This window comes from Leuciscus leuciscus (assembly GCF_965113295.1).
Source record: "Leuciscus leuciscus genome assembly, chromosome: 8".
NCBI classification, from domain to species: Eukaryota; Metazoa; Chordata; class Actinopteri; order Cypriniformes; family Leuciscidae; genus Leuciscus; species Leuciscus leuciscus.
Window position 1 is genome coordinate 43,983,936 of NC_138732.1, and position 20,210 is coordinate 44,004,145.

The 20,210-nt window shown below is 39.5% G+C and overlaps 2 protein-coding genes and 1 long non-coding RNA gene across 3 annotated transcripts; 1 reads left to right on the forward strand and 2 right to left on the reverse strand.

Moving 5' to 3' along the window:
* The first annotated feature begins 2,409 nt into the window (after positions 1–2,409).
* On the forward strand, positions 2,410–3,253 carry LOC309504819. The gene is made up of 3 exons (XR_014208183.1): positions 2,410–2,867; positions 2,951–2,986; positions 3,173–3,253. It is a non-coding gene; the product is annotated as an uncharacterized lncRNA (long non-coding RNA).
* Positions 3,254–9,542: 6,289 nt separating this feature from the next.
* On the reverse strand, positions 9,543–11,365 carry LOC309504431 (uncharacterized protein; the record flags this gene model as incomplete). The annotated part of the gene is made up of 2 exons (XM_082177531.1): positions 9,543–10,323; positions 10,522–11,365. The coding sequence occupies 2 exons, from the start codon at positions 11,363–11,365 to the stop codon at positions 9,710–9,712; spliced, it is 1,458 nt and encodes a 485-aa protein (XP_082033657.1). The 3' UTR covers positions 9,543–9,709.
* Positions 11,366–13,997: 2,632 nt separating this feature from the next.
* Positions 13,998–19,892, reverse strand: LOC309504520 (complement C1q-like protein 2). Its single transcript, XM_082177673.1, has 3 exons — positions 19,544–19,892; positions 19,223–19,351; positions 13,998–14,490 (listed from the first exon to the last, which is right to left on the reverse strand). Exons 1-3 carry the CDS (start codon positions 19,599–19,601, stop codon positions 14,207–14,209), a joined length of 471 nt encoding a protein of 156 aa, XP_082033799.1. The 5' UTR covers positions 19,602–19,892; the 3' UTR covers positions 13,998–14,206.
* Between the last annotated feature and the right edge of the window lie 318 nt (positions 19,893–20,210).

Consider the following 20,210-nt stretch of genomic DNA (forward strand, 5'->3'; position numbering starts at 1 on the left):
TATTGCTTCCGCTAAAGAAAATAGTACGCTCCGTCTCTACGGTTAGAATCCTGTGAGTCCATAGCAACGCTCTGTTTTTCATGGCAACGGTCTGTTATACTCCGCACAGCGGTCTCTTATCAAGAAATAACACACCGCATTCTACACTGGAATTCAACCAAGACATGTAATAAAATAAGTTAATAAAATAAGCATATATCACCACCAGGTGATATGCTTTAGTTATTTTGTTTATCCTAAAATACCTGCATTGCCCTGTCAATTAGATGCAAATGTGCGCATTTTAACTAGTTGACGCCTAATTTGCATACAGAACGTCCTCAGTTAATGACTTACATCAAGAGTCTTTCCCCCTGAAATTTAGAAATCTAAATTGGTGAATTTAGAAGAAATCTACAGATGCAAACAGATGGAGGATACACTCTAAAAAATGTAGTAAATCTGAGTAACTGCATCTGGTAGCCTACATTAATACATTATATATATTCTACCAAATTGGTTCACAGTTGGAAGCATCTCAATTTTATTTATTTATTTTTTGCAAATTGTGCTTGCAAATTGTATAATATCCAAGGAAAACATGTCTAGTAATTGTGCAGTTAATTCTCATACTGTATTTTCAGTTTTGGAATATGTATCCTCTCTCCTAATTTGTCACTAATAAAACACAATACAAATTATTTAAAGAAAAGGCTTATATTGACCTTTTAATAGTTTGTTTACATCTACCTTGTAAATATATTTTTTTATTAAAAAGGTTACAATTACAACAACAATTCAAGTGTAATCTTTTCTTTGTAAAAACTAAAGTATACATTTTATCATACATATTTCAAAGTTAAGGATTCATTACTTTGAATATAGCCTAGGCTACATTGGAAAAAACACTATAACATTATTTGATGACTTTATTTTTGACAAAACATACTATATTTAACATATGAGCAAAAATTGGCAAACAAAAGCTTATTTGAGGTGGCAGATATATTACAGTAAAAATTTATAATCTATCCAAAACTAGTCAACGAAATGTTGTCTTTCATTTGTCTGTAACATATGTCTATCGTTTTTATTATAAGGAATATAAATGTTAATTTGCAGTTCAATACGTTGCTTATACAAATACATTTTATTTCAACATATTTCAGTCGATTTTTACTCATCTCAGTATAGTTTGCTAAAAGCGGATCATTCATTCACACACAGAAACGCGATTCAAATTTAAACCGTCTTTTTGCGAGCTGTGGTAAACAGCGCATCTCTGCCGTTCATTCATTCACACAGAAACGCGATTTACTTGAGAATGAAAAAAACTTACTTCAGTATTCCTCAGCTCAACTGCATCCTCCTCGAAATACCAGCACTTCTGGGGTACATTTTCCATTATTATTATTACGATAGTATTATTCCTCACAGCGCCGCGAGACGGTGTAAACAAGTACAATTATCTGAATAAACTTGATGTGTTTTCTCGAGCTGATATGTTGGCGTTCACAGTTTGCACGGATGCCTCAGTCATTTGCGTTTGAATAGCGCGCGCTCTCCGTGGGCGGGGCCGATTAAAACGTAATGAGCTGAGATGAGAACGACTGACATCTCTCTCTTTTCATACATATTACATAAACTGAGAATATATATATTTTTTAATATAAATTACTTCATTTAAAAGAAGAGAATTCAGGCTTCATGCCTGTGTGTCTGTATGCCTGTTTGACTGAGTATTCGCTGAGTTATGGTTCATTTTCGGACGCGTTTCAGAATGGACTTCACTGACAGAGAGAAGGCAGAACTCGCATCATGTTTATTTTTCTTTATTTGGCAAAAAGCATAACACTTTGTTTTTATTATGAGTATCCACAAAAATAATACACACTTAACAGGATCGATTGATGTATGAAACTTGTTTGTAAAATCAAAGTCAACAGAGTTTTTGGAGTCTCGTTTGAACTGATAAGAAAAAAAGCGAGCCCCCAGGGGGTTAAACGGGACTGACTGACTGTGTTTGCCCATGTCTGACCCATATGGTTTATCAAAGTGGGCCCCATATCTTTTTCCCATTCATAACCCATATAGAGATTACCTATGTGGGTACTACCTTGGGCCCATGTAGGCAGCCTATATGGGATTTATTGTGTTTGCCCATGTCTGACCCATTTGATACACCCAAGTGGGCCCCATTTGTGTTGCCCATTTTGAGCCCAGGCACTTATTTCCCATTAGTGACCCACCTAGGATCCACATGGGGAGCCCACCTGTTTTTGCCCATGTGGGACCTACTTAGCTGACCCAAGTGGCCCCCAGATAAGATGCCCATTTTGGGACCATGCCCACCTGGTACCCACGTAGCCCAAGCATAAACCATGTGGGGCCCACATATACATGTTGGCTGGGCTATAATATTTCTTGACATATATTTTACAGACTCTTATGCCAAAGCCTCCCAGAAATGCCAGCTTGTTACCGAAACATCACATATTGAAACAGAGGACACAACAATTAAAAAGAGGCCACATAAAATGCCAAAGAGATTTCATTCTGAAACAGAAATTTCTTCAGATGGTAGGTGTTCAAATTGTGTTGCAACTATATTTGATATTTTATGATTGAACTATGGAATTAAAGGCATTTGTGAACTTTGCCTTTTATTTAAACATACAAAAATTCATTCATTTTAGAAGATTGCAGAGTTATAAAGAAGAAAAAGGGTGTCGAAACCTGTTGCACCTAAATGTAAGTTGTTACATAATTTACACAGATAGTAATATTACATTTTATTTGCACAATTCAAAGCAACCTAGACATCTTTTTATATTTCTGTTGTATTGTCAGATCAGCAACTGCCCAAAACATATCCTCAAGACACAAGGGTAAGTAGAATGAAATCTACATGTTTTTCAAGATTGAATCCACAATGGACTTAAAGTAATATATTTCTCTCTCTTCTCCACAGGCAATCAGGAAAAGCCAAGAGCTCCCAACTTATTTTGTAAGAAGTTTTAAATGTTAATAAATGTATACCTATTGTACATGTATACTCTATTAAAAGTGTATTTATTTACAGCAGAGGCATCATTGCCGTGCTCACTGCAAACTGTGTCACCACCCCATCAAGGTGTGTAACAATTTCATTGATATTCATAAATGTGTATGTAATGTCAATTTTGAAGCATAGGTATATTTGATGCCACAGCAGATCAGATGTCAGATCTCCTCTTAAGAGAACCACAGGTCTCGTCCAAAGAAGCAACAAAGAGTAAGCTTTACAGCTCTGTCACAAACATGCATGCACATTTCAGGAACTGATTCCATAATGTTTTTTTTTTTTTTTTTTTAGACTACCGCACAAAAGTCTTGCAGAAGTTACAAGAGCTCTGCGAGAACCAGCAAGACATCCTCACACTGCAGAGAAGACTGTTGGCTGCTATGACTGAGACAGAGGAGGAAACTCTAGAAAATGGGCCCTGTCGAACTGTAGAAGAGCTTACACAGTTTGACACCTCATTAGAAAATAAAGAGACTAGGACAAAGATGGTAATAAATACAGCAATTTACATAAGCTGTCAATGTTCATTGACAATAAAATGCTCACTCATTGCTAGGGATGCGCGGTATACCGGTACTGCAAAAATACCGGTATATATTATATTTCAAACGGTACAATATCATGATTTTGCTCAATTCGGTATTTGATGCGCTGCTGTTTCGAAGTTCACCGCTAGGCGGCAGTGCGCTACCCAAACTGATGCGGGTCACGCAAAACCGGCAAACGGTGACAAAGGAGGAACACGATGGATCAAACAGATGAAGCTCATTCTACACGGCCGAAATTAATAAATAAAGAGAGCAGTAGGAGTGAAATGGCATTACTTTGCCTACAAAAGTAATGAGAAAGGTAAAGCAACAGACCTTTAGCCACAGGAGGCAACACAATCTGGCTAATCACTTGTCACTTGCTCATCCTGACTTGTTCAAAGAGTTCAGAGATGGACAGGTGAGCATCATTCAACTGATTTAATTTAGACTTCTATTCACAACGCTGATCAGCGCACATACATAAGAGCTTATCAATTAAATATGATACGGTAAACACGAAAGCTCAAATGTGCTTGCATGACACGCTAGAACCAATGAAGTTTAGGTCTCATCCTTTTTGCACTTTCAAACAATCATATATTAATTGAATTTGAATGAATAAAGAGATTAGTAATATTAATTTTAGTATTAGTGATAGTAAAATGAATGGCATATCACTGCCGCTGTGGCGACCCCTAGGAATCAGCCGAGAGAGAAAGAGTAACAGTAGTAATATAGATATTTCTAATATGAAATATATTTGGTTCTTTCCAAAATCAAAATTTAACCTACTGTATGTTCCCTGACTTTCTTTTTTTTTTTTACATTTTGATACTTTTTGTTTGCACATTCGGTACTGCTGAGTTTCAAGCAGTGTTTTTTAATAAAATTGTTTCAATTCACTTAAATTTTGAGGCCGGTTATTTGTCACCTGTGGTATCGATTTAGTATAGATACCGAGGTATTAGGTTCTGGTAACCAAAATTGTGGTATCGAGCCATCCCTACTCATTGCATAATTTTCAGCTGTTACAATGATTTTACTTGAAGGGATTGTTCATTTGTGGGTGAACTGTTATTTACTCACACTCATGTTTCTTTAAACCTGCATGAAGGTTTTTTTTTTTAACATGAAGATATTTTAAAGAGTGCTGGTAATCAAACTGTTCCCCGTTAACTTCCACAGTGTAGAAAATATACTATGGAAGTCAATGGGGAAAATAAACTGTTCGGCTACCAGCACTCTTTAAAATATCTTCCTTCATGTAAAAAAAACATTCAGATTTAAAGAAACTTGAGCGTGTGTAAATAACATCAATGCTCATTTGTGGGGGAACTATCCCTTTAGGTTCATTTCTATGTTTTTATGGTACAACTGACAAGTTTGTTTTTTTAGGTTAACTACCTACGCTCCATCGGGGGAACCAATCCAGGGGCGGCTGTGCGTAAGATGCTACGTAAAGTGGCCACCAATGAAGTCCTAAGTGCCTACAGCATGAGAGGAAAGAAAACAAAAATGGCATTCCAGGAGCTTAGGATTTGCTCTCTTATCATAGGAAAGTTTAATTCCATAGTCCTTTAAAAAATATTGATTGTCAATTAAAGTAGTTACAATTCGGAGATGATTAACAATTAAAAAATGAATCGACAAAAACATGGACTGTAGGCTTATTATTTATATTGATTGTCAATTAAAGTAGTTACAATTCGGAGATGATTTGTTGTTTGATCAGATTATTTAATCTAATTTTTAGGAGCAACACAGAGGAACTTCAAATCAATAAAGTCAAAAGAAGTGGAAGATCTAATCTCACTGGCCCTGAAATTCACTCCACATAGGAATTTAAAATGGTAAACGCACTGTATTTGTTGAATAAAGATAGAACACCCAACATGAAACAAGACTGGAGCACACTCGAGACCGTCCGTCACACAAATCAGACAATACGGTCTGTCACTAAACCAAGAAATAAACTAGACCCAACCCTGTGACACAACCCTGACAGTATTTAAATGCTTTTGAAATAACTCTTAACTATGTCAGTGATACTACTGTGACGAACACATAGTGAAGGCTACATGGGCAGCGTTTCACAAAAGCATTGTAAGAGTGCGTAAAACGGTACGATTGATCTTCATATTACGGTCTGTTTCCCAGAAGCATATCGTTCCAATAAAATGGCAATTTTTTTTGTTGTTGCAAAAAACCTTTTAGCGTAAATAATCTATTGCTATTTGCAGTTAATGTAAACCGCATCTATTTGATATACTTTGTGTAAATGGCATCTATCGCAAATTTTTATCTCGCTGGCATCTATATTTTACAACAAACGCCCCTTTGAATACCCTCTTCAACAGTGACATCTAGCGGTAAACTGTTATTACGTTATTAAACTAGTAATTAAAGGTGCTCTAAGTGATGTCAGGCGTTTTTTAGGCCAAAACATTTTTTGTCACATACAGCAAACATCTCCTCACTATCCGCTAGCTGCCTGTCCCCTGAACACACTGTCTCTCTAGACACCACAGGCTCCACAAACGGCAACAAAAACAAACTGGGCTCACCCTCACCACGAAACACAACAAACAGTGCTCCAGCCAATCACTGGCGAGAAGTATTTGAGGGGTGGGGTTTGGGGGTTAGTGCGCGTGGACATGAAGGGGGTGTGTGGAGGAGAGACGAGAGAGAAGCATGAAGAGGGAAGTTTGAATTATGGCCGACACACGACCAAAGAGACGACCTTCCGATGAACAAATTGTAAAGAAGAGGGACAAGGATAAGGAACGCGCGAAGTCCCGAATTTACATCGGAAAAACCCTTGAAATATGGCGAGAACTCCGGCGGCAGAAGGGCTTCCAATCCGACATTCAGTTGCTCTGTTTTTGCAGAACAGGTAAATCCATCTTTCTTTCTAAATTGACGTTCATGTTCGCCAAACCAACACAAGGATGTAATTAGCTAGAACTATGCAGTCAGCGTTAGCTTTGGTGAATACAACATATATGTTTCAGCTAGCGATCAATCTCTATTGTAAATGATCAAGCAAATTCACAGTAAGTTAGGTCGACAATTTGTGTGAATGATTGTTTTCACCCACTGTTTGTTATGGATTTGAATGTTCATTTATAGGCTATTGACAACTTTGACTAAATTTGTTTACGACGCCGCCGTTGTTTATACTCACTGGGAAACGCGAAGCTAACGTTATCTTGCTATTATTGCGTCCTTGTATGGGAGCTATAGTTATAGTTATAACCTCAGGTGGCGAAACGATTTTAAGACAATGTTTCTCTTTTTCTGCATTCTGTTCTGCAATATATAAAAGCATTTATCTAACTTGGTGACATTACACATTGAATGAAGTATCAGTAAAACTTAACTTTGTTTTTAGTGACTACTTTGACTTTCCTTTATGCCGGAAGGGAGGGAGGGGAGGAGGGAGGAGACGGGATGAGGAGGAGGGAGGGTCTAGCTAGCCTCCGTTTTGTTTGACAACAATTCGAATGTCAACACTCCCGGCATCACTTTGAGCACCTTTAAGGTACTAGGTTTACTATAATAATAATAATAATAATAATTTGTGTGTTTGAAGTAGTTAGTTTGTTTTTGTTTCGCCTTCTGCCATGTTTTGAATGTGATGCATAGCCTACCCCATGACTGTGTTTTTATAATTTTTTTAATCAACAATTAAAAAAAGAATCGACAAAAACATGGACTGTAGGCTTATTATTTATATAGATTTACTGTTGTACTTTATTCAAGAAAAAAAAAAGATTAATTGTTGTTAGTTGAACGTTAGAAATAACGTTCTGGGAACCAAAAACTGTTAGCTGGGTCTATAATAATCCTCCTACTGTCTGAGAAACTATAACACCATCTCTGTTACTGTCATATCTAGCCTGACACTTTTTCCACGTCAGATTAAAAGATGCTATAATTTATGTAAAGTTAATAGTTTCTAGTAACAGTGGAAAGAAGGTGCCGTGTGTATATTTTGTCACCCACATTCATTCACAGATACAGGCCATTATCATCAAATAATCACTCATAGCTGGACATAAACTAACATCTGAGTGTAATAGCTTCAATAAGGTCTATCAAATATATATTTTTAAACGTGTACTAACAAAGACATTTTTCCACCTCTGTTTTAGATTGTTATATTCAGTGATTCCTAAAACTTAGATATCATTCACATTTAGTCTTATTGCAAAACATGTAATTGTATCTGAATATCATGAACAGAAATCAACAAGCTAAAGAACACTCACACGAGGAGCGTTTGCCTGTGGTTTAAACACACCATAGAACAACTAGCATAACTAATATACACTTCAAGCTTTATTAAAGACAAGCAAACACTCATAGCAACGAATAGACACAACTGAACAAAGATACGACTGAAATAAACAGTTCTAAGATTTTCAAGTATTCAGGTTCAGAAACTGTAATCAAATGTAAAATAACACTGCAGTTTATAAATAAAATATACATTACAAATATAGTTAAAAAAGTGATTGAGTGAATAACGAGTGAATTTTCTCTTTGTCTTGTGTTGTTTGACTCGTGTTATTATAGAGACGGCAGCAGGAATATATAATACAATAAAACAGTGGACGTTGAGCTATAAGCATGTCCCAGCCGGGTCCGTCACTTACTGGGGTCCGCGGTTTATCTCTGGCTCTTTACTTCAGAGGGAAAAACTGAACATTAGCATCAGTCTGAGGCATCACTGTATATGAGTGTGTCACAGGGTAACTCAAACACTGCCCTCGGGAGGCAATACTAACGGGTAATCCCAAACAGAAGAGATCTCCTTAAACATCAGTCCAGAAAGATATAGCTCGATGGTGTTTTAAGCCCCCAATGGCTCCTAGAGGCAGCTAACCCTACCCTCAACCTTAAACCTACCCATCCCCTCGCTGCCTGGAAGGAGCCGTTGGGGGCTTAAAACACCAAACACCAAAGATGCACAGCCAAGAGTCCACAATCCACAAAAAGGAAACAAACAACAAGTGCAAAAAAAAGTCCAAGTGCAAAAAAAAGAAAGGAAGGAAAAACCCTGGAGAATGACACCTCCTCATTCAACACCGGTGAAGGCATTACAACCGTTTCACAAAGGAGAATTAATCTGGGCTGAAATAACGCCATCTAGTGTGGGGACAAAGCTCGCATGTAAAATATAAACCTGCAGAAATAACAAATCTACAGAGGTTGTGATATTAATGTTGTACACTAGAGGGAGCCACAGAATATTTTAAGCCTAATGTGGCTTTTTTTCCTATCAGTTTCAGTTTCAATGGAAATGCATTGATCTAGTTCATTTGTATAATTATGCTGTACTGACAGTACAATTTTACTGTAGAAATATGCGAAAGACTTATAGATAATTAAATGTTTTGTAACTTTTATAGACAAAATACGAAGTTCAGGCATTGTTCAGAGTAGCATAAGCCAAGCAAGGGAGGATTAAAGGAAAAGGAAAGAAATATATATATGAAGAGTTCAGATGCAAAAGCCTCTAAGTGCCATCTGAAATTTTCTTCTAGAATGATCATTTTTATAAAGCTTGTATATTTAATTTCAGTATTTTCACTTAAATGACAATTAATAGGTAATTTGCATTGCCATTTAAGTGAAATTATTGAACTTAAATATACAAGCTTGATAAAAATGATCATTCTAGAAGAAAATTTCAGATGAACACAACTGAACTCTTCATATATATATATTTTTTTTTACACTATACATATTTATTACTACATTTACATTTTACATTTAGTCATTTAGCAGACGCCTTTATCCAAGGCGACTTACAAATTAGGACTAAATTCAGCGAGTCATCATAAAGAGGCAAGAGCAACAACAACGCAGGAAGTGCTCAAAATACGAAGTTCAGGTATTATTCAGAGTAGCATAAGCCTGATAAGGGTTTTTTTTTTTATTTTTTTTATAAGGTTAAGTGCTCACGGAAGAGATTGGTTTTCAGCTGTTTTTTGAATGTTGTCAGGGATTCTGCATTCCGGATGAGGGTGGGGAGAGCGTTCCACCAGCATGGAACTGTGAATGAGAATGTTCTGGAAAGTGATTTTGTGGCTTTCTGTGATGGAACCACGAGACGTCGCTCGTTGACCGATCATAGGTGTCTGGTAGGGATGTAGACTCGTAGGAGTGAGTGAAAGTAGGAGGGAGCTGAGCCTGTGATAGATCTGTAAGCAAGCGTCAGTGCCTTGAACTTGATGCGAGCAGCTAGAGGTAGCCAGTGTAGAGAGATGAACAGAGGAGTGACGTGGGCCCTCTTGGGCTCGTTGAAGACAAGACGAGCTGCAGCATTCTGGATCATCTGTAGGGGTTTGGTCGCACATGCTGGGAGTCCAGCCAGAAGGGCATTGCAGTAGTCAAGCCTAGAGATGACCAGGGCCTGGACGATAAGTTGTGTTGCATGCTCAGTTAGGAAAGGCCTGATCTTCCTGATGTTGTGCAGTGCAAACCTGCATGATCGAGCTGTCTTTGAAATGTGATCTGTGAAGGTCAGCTGGTCATCAAACGTTACTCCAAGATTTCTGACCGATCTTGATGGGGTGATTAATGATGACTCTAGCTGGATGGTGAAGTCGTGCTGTAGAGATGGATTGGCAGGGAGGACGAGAAGCTCAGTCTTTGCCAGGTTGAGCTGCAGGTGATGTTCCTTCATCCATGTGGAGATGTCCGCCAGACAGCTTGAGACCCGTGCAGCTACTGTGGGATCATCTGGTTGAAAGGAGAGGAAGAGCTGTGTGTCATCAGCATAGCAGTGGTAGGAAAAACCGTGTGCCTGTATGATGTGTCCCAGTGATGTGGTGTAGATGGAGAAGAGGAGGGGACCAAGAACTGAACCCTGGGGAACCCCTGTGGTCAGCTGATGTGCTCTGGATACCTCACCTCTCCATGCGACCTTGAAGGACCTACCTGTGAGATAGGACTCAAACCAGTGGAGTGAAGTTTCTGTGATGCCCAGTGATGAGAGGGTGGACAGAAGGATCTGATGATTCACCGTGTCGAAGGCAGCAGACAGATCCAGGAGAATGAGGACTGAAGATTTGGAAGCAGCTTTTGCGATCCGTAGGGCTTCTGTGACTGACAGTAATGCAGTCTCAGTTGAATGTCCTTTCTTGAAGCCAGATTGGTTGACATCCAGCTGGTTGTTTAGAGACAAGAAGGATGTTAGTTGGTTGAAGACAGCTCTTTCAAGTGTCTTCGCAATGAATGGTAGGAGAGAGATAGGTCTGTAATTCTCTACAAATGATGTGTTTAGCATTGGTTTTTTGAGCAATGGAGTAACCCGAGCCTGCTTGAATGCTGTAGGGAAGGTGCCAGTGTGGAGGGATGAGTTGATGATGTGTGTGAGTGATGGTAGAAGTGTGGGAGAGATGGCTTGTAGAAGGTGTGAGGGGATGGGGTCAAGCGGGCAGGTGGTAGGGTGACTGGAGAGGAGAAGTGTAGATACTTCTTCCTCGGTTAGCGAAGAAAAGGAGGACAGAGGGGTATTGGCTGTGGAAGGGGTCGGTCTGGGTTCCTGTGTGTGTGGAGCTGAGAACTGACTGCTGATAGCTGTTGTTTTGTTGGTGAAGAAGGTCGCAAAATCGTTAGCAGTTAAGGAGGAGGCGGGAGGTGGTGGAGGTGGACAGAGGAGAGAGTTGAATGTCTTGAAGAGTAATCGTGTGTTGGAGGAGCTGTTGATCTTGTTGTGGAAGTATGAAGATTTTGCAGCATGAACATCAACAGAAAAGGAGGAGAGGAGAGATTGATACATACTCAGGTCAGATGCGTCTTTTGATTTGTGCCATTTCCTCTCCGCTGCCCTGAGTTCGGTCCGGTGTTCCCGAAGAACCTCAGATAACCAGGGGTTAGAGGGAGTAGCGCGTGCTGGCCTGGAGGAGAGAGGGCAGATAATGTCTAGAGAAGAGATTAGAGTGGAGCATAAGGTGTCCGTTGCGGTATTCACATCCAGAGATGAGAATTGTGAGGGTGGGGGAAGAGAGGATGACACGGCAGAGGAGAGATGGGAGGGGGAAAGTGAGCGCAGGTTTCGTCTGAAAGTGACTGGTGGTGGGGGTGGTGGTGCAGGGGTAGAGAGTTGTAGACTGAAAGTAATGAGGAAATGATCTGAAACGTGGAGAGGTGTCACCAGGATGTTTTCTGTGGTGCAGTTGCATGTGTAAACCAGGTCCAGTTGGTTGCCTGATTTGTGAGTAGCTGTGGTGATGAGTCGTTTGAGATCGAAAGAGGCTAGGAGAGAGGTGAAGTCTGTTGCATGTGGCTTTTCGAGATGAATGTTGAAGTCACCGAAGACTAGAAGTGGGGTGCCGTCCTCAGGGAAAGTGGACAGCAGCACATCCAGCTCATCTACAAAGTTACCCAGCTGACCTGGGGGGCGATAAATGACTACAATATGGATTTTAATGGGAGTTGTAAGTGTAATGGCATGATATTCAAATGAGTTGTTGTTGCATAGAGAAGAGAGCGTGGAGTATTTGGAATTGTTAGAAACGAGAAGCCCTGTACCCCCACCTCTCCCAGACTGGCGAGGGGAGTGGGAGAAGGAGAAATTGCTAGAGAGAGCAGCAGGGGTTGCTGAGTCTTCTGGACGAATCCAGGTCTCAGTCAGCCCCAAGATACTAAGAGTAGAATGAGATGCAAAGGCTGGAATGAAGTCAGCTTTATTGACTGCTGACTGACAATTCCATAGACCCACGGAAAGAGAGAGAGGAGTATGTGAGGATGTGAGGATGGGACGCAGATTGGCAGTATTGCGCTGCCTATTGCGCGTGATGAAAGGACGGTGCCGAGAGATAACAGGAATGTATTGAAAGCACATGTTGATTAAGGTGAACAATAAGGTAAGTAGAGGGAAGAGAAAGGGAAGAGGAGATACGTAAGTGCCTTTCAGGTGTCCTTGCTCGGTGGAGTCGCGCAGGTAGAGTCGCTGGTCTTTTCCCGAGTCGGTCTTCACACGAGGAGGCTGAACACGAGAGCTGAACGCTTCCGCTGACGCTTCCGCGACAGCGCGCAAATTACACAGATATACGGATAATGCTTTCACCGCTTGAGTGAGTACAGCTGTTTCGGTCGGGCAATTAAGTGTAAATAACGCGAAAATGTGGCAATTCCAAACTGCTAGGAGCAAAGGCTTAAGTGCAAATGTAACAATAATTTTAATTTTCACTCGCGGCTGTTGTTAATTGTGCCAACGCGTCTCTCTAAAATACAGAATTATGTGAAGTTAAAAATACAAAATAACAAGAGGATCGAATATAGGCTTACCTTGACTAAAATACAACAATGAGATAACAGGGTGAACAGAGTATTCTGGCAAAAACACTTGCGCGTTCTTGCTCTGCCTCTAGTATGCTTGTCGCTGGTCCTGCTGGAATGATCTGAAATGTCTCTATTTAAAGCTATTCTTACAGATGCTGTTTCGGTTGGGCAATTAAGTGTAAATAACGCGAAAATGTGGCAATTCCAAACTGCTAGGAGCAAAGGCTTAAGTGCAAATGTAACAATAATTTTAATTTTCACTTGCGGCTGTTGTTAATTATGCCAACGCGTCTCTCTAAAATACAGAATTATGTGAAGTTAAAAATACAAAATAACAAGAGGATCGAAGATAGGCTTACCTTGACTAAAATACAACAATGAAATAACAGGGTGAACAGAGTATTCTGGCAAAAACACTTGCGCGTTCTTGCTCTGCCTCTAGTATGCTTGTCGCTGGTCCTGCTGGAATGATCTGAAATGTCTCTATTTAAAGCTATTCTTACAGATGCTGTTTCGGTTGGGCAATTAAGTGTAAATAACGCGAAAATGTGGCAATTCCAAACTACTAGGAGCAAAGGCTTAAGTGCAAATGTAACAATAATTTTAATTTTCACTCGCGGCTGTTGTTAATTGTGCCAACGCGTCTCTCTAAAATACAGAATTATGTGAAGTTTAAAATACAAAATAACAAGAGGATCGAAGATAGGCTTACCTTGACTAAAATACAACAATGAAATAATAGGGTGAACAGAGTATTCTGGCAAAAACACTTGCGCGTTCTTGCTCTGCCTCTAGTATGCTTGTCGCTGGTCCTGCTGGACTGATCTGAAATGTCTCTATTTAAAGCTATTCTTACAGATGCTGTTTCGGTCGGGCAATTAAGTGTAAATAACGCGAAAATGTGGCAATTCCAAACTGCTAGGAGCAAAGGCTTAAGTGCAAATGTAACAATAATTTTAATTTTCACTCGCGGCTGTTGTTAATTGTGCCAACGCGTCTCTCTAAAATACAGAATTATGTGAAGTTAAAAATACACATTATTACAGTGTTTACTTTGTCATGGGCCATTGAAACCACAGAGCCCTGTATATAGAATATAATATATAATAAACCAATCCAAAATTTATCAAACGATTAACAATTGAAACAAATGCTAACAAACACTTTCTTAAAAGATGGTGTTGTATTGCCCAAGAAGAGGAAATAGCCATTTGTCTATTCACATGTTTATTCACATCAAGTAAAGACTGGATTGAGTATCCTGATATTTCACCTTAACTTGTAAACCCATTACATGTTGTATAACTGTTGTGTTTGTTCCCAGGGTGTATTTTATTTACATGGCATTGATAAGAAAACCACTGAACATTAAGACATTTAGTGAGATATCATCCCAGACCCATGTGTTCTTTAGGAGAACCATATAGACTTCATCCCCTTCCTCCAATAGCAGTGTTACGCCGTTGCCTCCGTTCTCTGGAGAACCTGCACTCTTGTGATGTTGTGTTACTGCTTCTTGCTCTCCATTTCTATACAAGGCCAACACTGTTGGACGTTCAGTTCCACAGTGGTAGAAGAAACTGAAATAGTAAACTCCCCGTACCGGCGCTGAGAAAATCCCTGTTAAAGAGTGAGACAGATCTCCGTTTCACAGCTGTAGACATGAATTATACAAGTCAAGTCAAGTCAAGTCAAGTCAAGTTTATTTGTATAGCGCTTTTCACAATACAGATTGTATCAAAGCAGCTTCACAGTATTAAATTAAAATAATACAACAAAGTTTGTTTCAAGAGGAATTTATTGATTGATAAAATTAAATTAAATATCCCCAAAATATCCCCAACTGAGCAAGCCAAAGGCAACAGTGGCAAGGAACCGAAAAACTTCATCAAGTGACCTAATGGTGTCCTAAAACTCCATCAGGTGACCTAATGGAGAAAAAAAAAACCTTGGGAGAACCCAGGCTCAGTCGGGGGCCAGTTCTCCTCTGGCATTTATGAGCTAGAGGCCGGATTGTAGTTTGAACTGTAGGATTATATGAATGCCTGGCTGAAGAGATGCGACTTTAATCTAGTTTTAAACTGGGAGAGCGAGTCTGAGCAACGAACAGTATCAGGAAGACTATTCCAGAGTTTTGGAGCCAAATGTGAAAATGCTCTCCCTCCTTTGGTGATTCTGGATATCCTAGGTATGACCAAAAGCCTTGAATTTAGTGATCTTAAAGAGCGCGATGGATTATAGGGTGATAAAAGATCCGTTAAATAGACTGGAGCTAAGCCGTTTAGGGCTTTATAGGTCAGTAGCAATACCTTGTAATTAATACGGAACTTTATAGGTAACCAATGCAGTGATGATAAAATCGGTGTTATATGATCATATTTTCTTGATCTAGTAAGAACTCTAGCGGCGGCATTTTGGACTAACTGTAGCTTGTTTATTGAGGATGCAGGACAACCAGCTAGTAAAGCATTACAGTAATCCAGTCTCGAGGTCATGAATGCATGAACTAACTTTTCTGCATCAGAAACTGATAGCATATTACGTAGCTTAGCAATGTTTCTAAGGTGGAAAAATGCTGTTTTTGTAACATATGAAATATGATTTTCAAAAGACAGGTTGCAATCGAGTATGACACCCAGGTCTTTTACTGTAGAGGATAAAGTAACAGGACATCCTATGATGTTAAAGTTGTATTGTGCGAGGTTTTGTGGGCGGTTTTTTGAACCGATAAGTATTACCTCTGTCTTGTCTGGATTTAATAAAAGAAAATTACGGGTCATCCAATCTTTTATATCTTTAACACACTCTGTCAATTTGGAAGATTTTGCGTTTTCATCCGGCCGTGATGAAATATATATTTGAGTGTCATCAGCATAACAATGGAAACTAATTCCATGTTTCCTTATAATATTTCCAAGTGGCATCATATATATTGAAAATAACAGAGGGCCTAATACAGATCCCTGCGGCACTCCATAGTTTACTGGAGTTATGATCGATTTTTCTCCATTTAAATAGACAAAATGGTAGCGGTCAGATAGGTATGATTTGAACCAGCTTAGTGCTTGTCCTTGAACACCAGTATAATTTTGTAGTCGATCTAAGAGTAATGTATGATCTATAGTATCGAACGCAGCACTAAGATCAAGTAAAACTAGTATTGAGATACAGCCTTGGTCAGAAGCTAAAAGTAAATCATTTGTGATTTTAACGAGCGCAGTTTCAGTGCTATGATGCGGTCTGAATCCAGACTGAAACTTTTCATAGATCTCATTTTGTTGCAAGAAAGAGCCCAGTTGAGCGGACACCACTTTTTCTAATATTTTAGACATAAATGGAAGATTTGAAATGGGTCTATAATTTGCTAGATTATTATGATCTAATTGTGGTTTCTTAATGAGAGGTTTTATAACTGCCAGTTTAAATGTTCTTGGAACATGACCTAAAGATAAAGACGAGTTAATAATATTGAGGAGAGGATCTTCCACTACAGGTAACACTTCTTTCAGTAGTTTAGTTGGTATAGGATCTAATAAACATGTTGTTGTTTTAGATGAAGTGATAAGTTTATTTAACTCTTTTTGTTCTATAGTTGCAAAGCACTGTAATTGTTCTTTCGGGGTGATAATTGAAGCTGAATTATAAGGCGCGATTGAAGATTGAACGTTTACAATTGTGGTTCTGATGCTTTCTATTTTCTCAGTGAAGAAGTTCATGAAATCATTACTACTGAACTGTAACGGGATATTTTGTCCGGGTGACGTCTGTTTATTTGTTAGTCTAGCCACGGTGTTAAATAAAAACCTTGGATTGTTTTGGTTGTTTTCTATTAGTTTGCGGAGGTGCTCAGCCCTGGCCGCTTTTAGGGTCTTTTTATAACGTGACATACTGTCTTTCCACGCGATTCTAAAGACCTCTAAATTAGTTTGTTTCCATTTACGCTCTAAAATACGCGTTTCTCTCTTTAAAACATGCGTAGTATTGTTATACCATGGTGCTTTATTTTTCTCTCTGACCTTTTTTAATTTAATAGGTGCAACCACATCCAATGTTCTAGAGAGAATGGTGCTCATAGTGCTAGTTAGTTCTTCTAGTTCATCTGTTTGTTTGGGTTCAGGCAGCAGCTGAGACAGATTAGATAAGCAATTTGAGAAATTATCTATGGTGGATGGGAGGATTGTTCTGCCTGGTTGATAACGCGACGCCGCATGACATATTACAGCAGTACGTAATATGCAAGTTACCATGTAGTGATCAGTGACTTCATCACTTTGTGGAATGATATCTATATCGGTTGGATCGGTTCCATGTGATATAATTAAATCGAGTGTATGATTAAGACGATGTGTTGGTCCGGTGACGTTTTGCTTGACCCCAAATGAATTTAATAAATCTGTAAACGCAGCTCCTAACGCATCATTTGGATTATCTACGTGTATGTTAAAATCTCCAACAATTAATGCTTTATCGACATTGACTAATAGGTCTGAGAGAAAATCTGCAAACTCTTTTAGGAAATCAGCGTAAGGCCCTGGCGGTCTATATACGGTAGCCAAGGCTAGAGATAATAGGGATGTTTTTCTAACATCTAAGAGCGTAACATTTAGTACAAGTACTTCAAATGAAATAAACTTATAACCCGTTTTCTGAGTAACATTTAGAATATCTCTATAGATGGTTGCAACACCTCCGCCACGACCAATCAGACGGGGCTTATGCTTATAACAGTATCCAGGAGGAGTAGACTCATTAATACCGAAATAATCATTTGGTTTAAGCCAGGTTTCAGTAAGGCAAAGTACATCAAAGCTATTATCTGTGACTATTTCATTTACAATAACTGCCTTAGGTGTGAGTGATCTAATGTTTAGAAGACCTAGCTTTAGAAATAGTTTTTGTTTACTAATAGCAACATTTTCTGTTTTAATAACAATTAGATTTTTCCTAGATCCTGCAGTAGATTTATTATTTGATCTCACTAAACGAGGAATAGACACGGTTTCTATGCAATGTTCTACACTAGTATTTATATCAGTTAAATTGGTGCAGCAGAGACTATGATTTGGACTTTTGGTTACTAGTCAAAGGGTATTTAACATTTTGGAGATGTTATCTGACAGAAGATCGGCTCCGAATCTGCTTGGGTGTAAGCCATCAGCACGGAAAAGCCTAGGACGCTCCCAAAACAGATTCCAATTATTTACAAAGAGCAGTTTCTGCTCATTGCACCATGACATTAACCATTCATTTAGCGCAAATAATCTGCTGAACTTTTCATGCCCTAATCGGTACGTGGGAAGCGGTCCTGACACAATGATCGTTGTTTCAGGCGATGTGCTGCGTACCGTATCGATTAGATTCCTGAAGTCTTTCTTCAGAATCTCCGTCTGGCGCAGCCTGATGTCGTTCACTCCCGCGTGCAGGACCACAGTTCCGACGCGCTCGTCACCGTTCAGGATCTCGGGAACGCGAGCAGCGATTTCAGAAACACGAGCACCAGGAAAGCAGTGACTTTGCACCTTACTTTTACCTAACGTAGCGTGTACATGCCGAACGATGGAATCGCCGATGATCACAGCATCGCGTTCTGTTTCGCGTAGAGGGGAGAAGCGGTTTTGTGTCGATAACTCGAAAACCGGGAGGGTCGGAGAAAGTCTTGGTCTAAACCTGACTCGCGTCTTCCGCTGCGGAACCACCCAGGCTTCATGGTGGCGTGTTGGAGCCGGAGTGAACGAGACCATGGCTGATTTCGACCGATGCTGAGGAACGCACGGAGTAGACGCGGTCGGAGTCAGCGGGTTAGTAACGTTAAACACTGATTTGTGTGCATCGGCGCGTGATGTTTCAAGAGCCAAACACCGGTCTCTCAGCTCGGCCTGTCTCAATAAAAGGTTGTGGATCTGTTTCTCAACAGCTTCCAGCTCAGACTGCAGTGCGTGAAGCTCAAATGTGTCCTCACCTGCACCAAGCGGTAGACTACTTTCATCTGATATATTCGCCATTTTAACAGATGGACAGTGAGTTAGCAACGAAGCTACCAGTGATGCTATCAATATTAATACTAATTTATATTATAAGTTTGTTTGTAAGTGAGTGTGGAGAAGACGCGTTCAGCCGTGATCCACGGACGTAACCTTTAAGAGTATGCAGCGTTGGATCACTAATAGGCTTGAGATGCGTCTGCTCAACAGTCCGCGTTGTAACTATGAGGTTTTTTAGGTTTTTTTAGTGGTAGGGGTGTAGAGTAGACGCACGATAGGCGAAAAAAAAAATGTTTGTTTATAAGTGAGTGTGGAGAAGACGCGTTCAGACAAGTGTTGATATTGTGTTCAACAGCGTGGATTAACAATACCTGTGGCCGGGTGGTAGGCATCACCAACATAAATGAAGGCCTTCTTGTAAACCAGTGTTAAATCTGTTTGAAATGGTCCAATGAAATCAGTTGATCCTAAAGAAGCTGAAAATGCCACCTTTGGTCTGCCTGAAGAGAACAAATACCTTCTTAAAAATCACAAATATCACTCCTAGACTGGTGTAATTCAGTATGAAGCTTGCCATTTCCTGAAAACAAATTTCACGGATAAAACGCTTGTAAGTTTCATAAATAATTACAAAGTAAATCCTACACCAATTGTTTTTCAGTGTGTTAGGTCTTCAAAAACATCAGTCTCACCTTGGGTTTCCATTTTGACTTCCTCAATCTGAGTTTCACTGTTAGCAAGTCTGGACATCAGCTCCTTCTGACTGACTTTCAGAGCTCTGAGTCGCGTCTCTGTGGCTTTAAGCTTCTTCAGGAGGTCTATGCATGTATTCAAAGGACAAGTCGACTCTTTGTTTTCATCTTGAGCACTCAATCCAGAGGCGTCCGGTTCCGGTGTGATGGTCAATCCTGCGGCATTCGGAGGGAATATAAGACATTTGTACAGAAGAAGAACTGCTATTGTTGACCTCTTTCTTAATGCTTTAGCTAAAGCGTGTTAGAGATGTGTCTGCTGTATGTGGATGTTTTTAACAGAATATTACAACTCTGGTGCTTTTATATGGTCTTCAGTAATTCACACGTGATGGACAATTTAGCCAATGACATGCAGCATACAGTAGATTTATAAGACTGTTGCTCAAACTATATTGTTTCATACGCTTTATGCTAGCTTAAAGATTTACAAATTGATGAGAAATGCAATACTGACACATAACGACTGTTCTTAATGTCAGCTTTGATCTAAACAAAACACTGAACTTTGGACTTTGTACTTACTAACAGTCAGTGGGGATTTTTTTAAGACTGCAAGGGAAGCTCGGCTTCCCCTATAATGTCAACAAATTAATGGTCAAATATG

Coding starts and splice junctions, on each gene's coding strand:
- LOC309504520 (XM_082177673.1), bottom strand. CDS start 19,601: ATGTCCAGACTTGCTAACAGTGAAACTCAGATTGAGGAAGTCAAAATG. Junction 19,352..19,543: donor AGTCAAAATGGAAACCCAAG/GTGAGACTGATG, acceptor TGTTCTCTTCAG/GCAGACCAAAGGTGGCATTT. Junction 14,491..19,222: donor TGCCTACCACCCGGCCACAG/GTATTGTTAATC, acceptor ACTCTTTAACAG/GGATTTTCTCAGCGCCGGTA.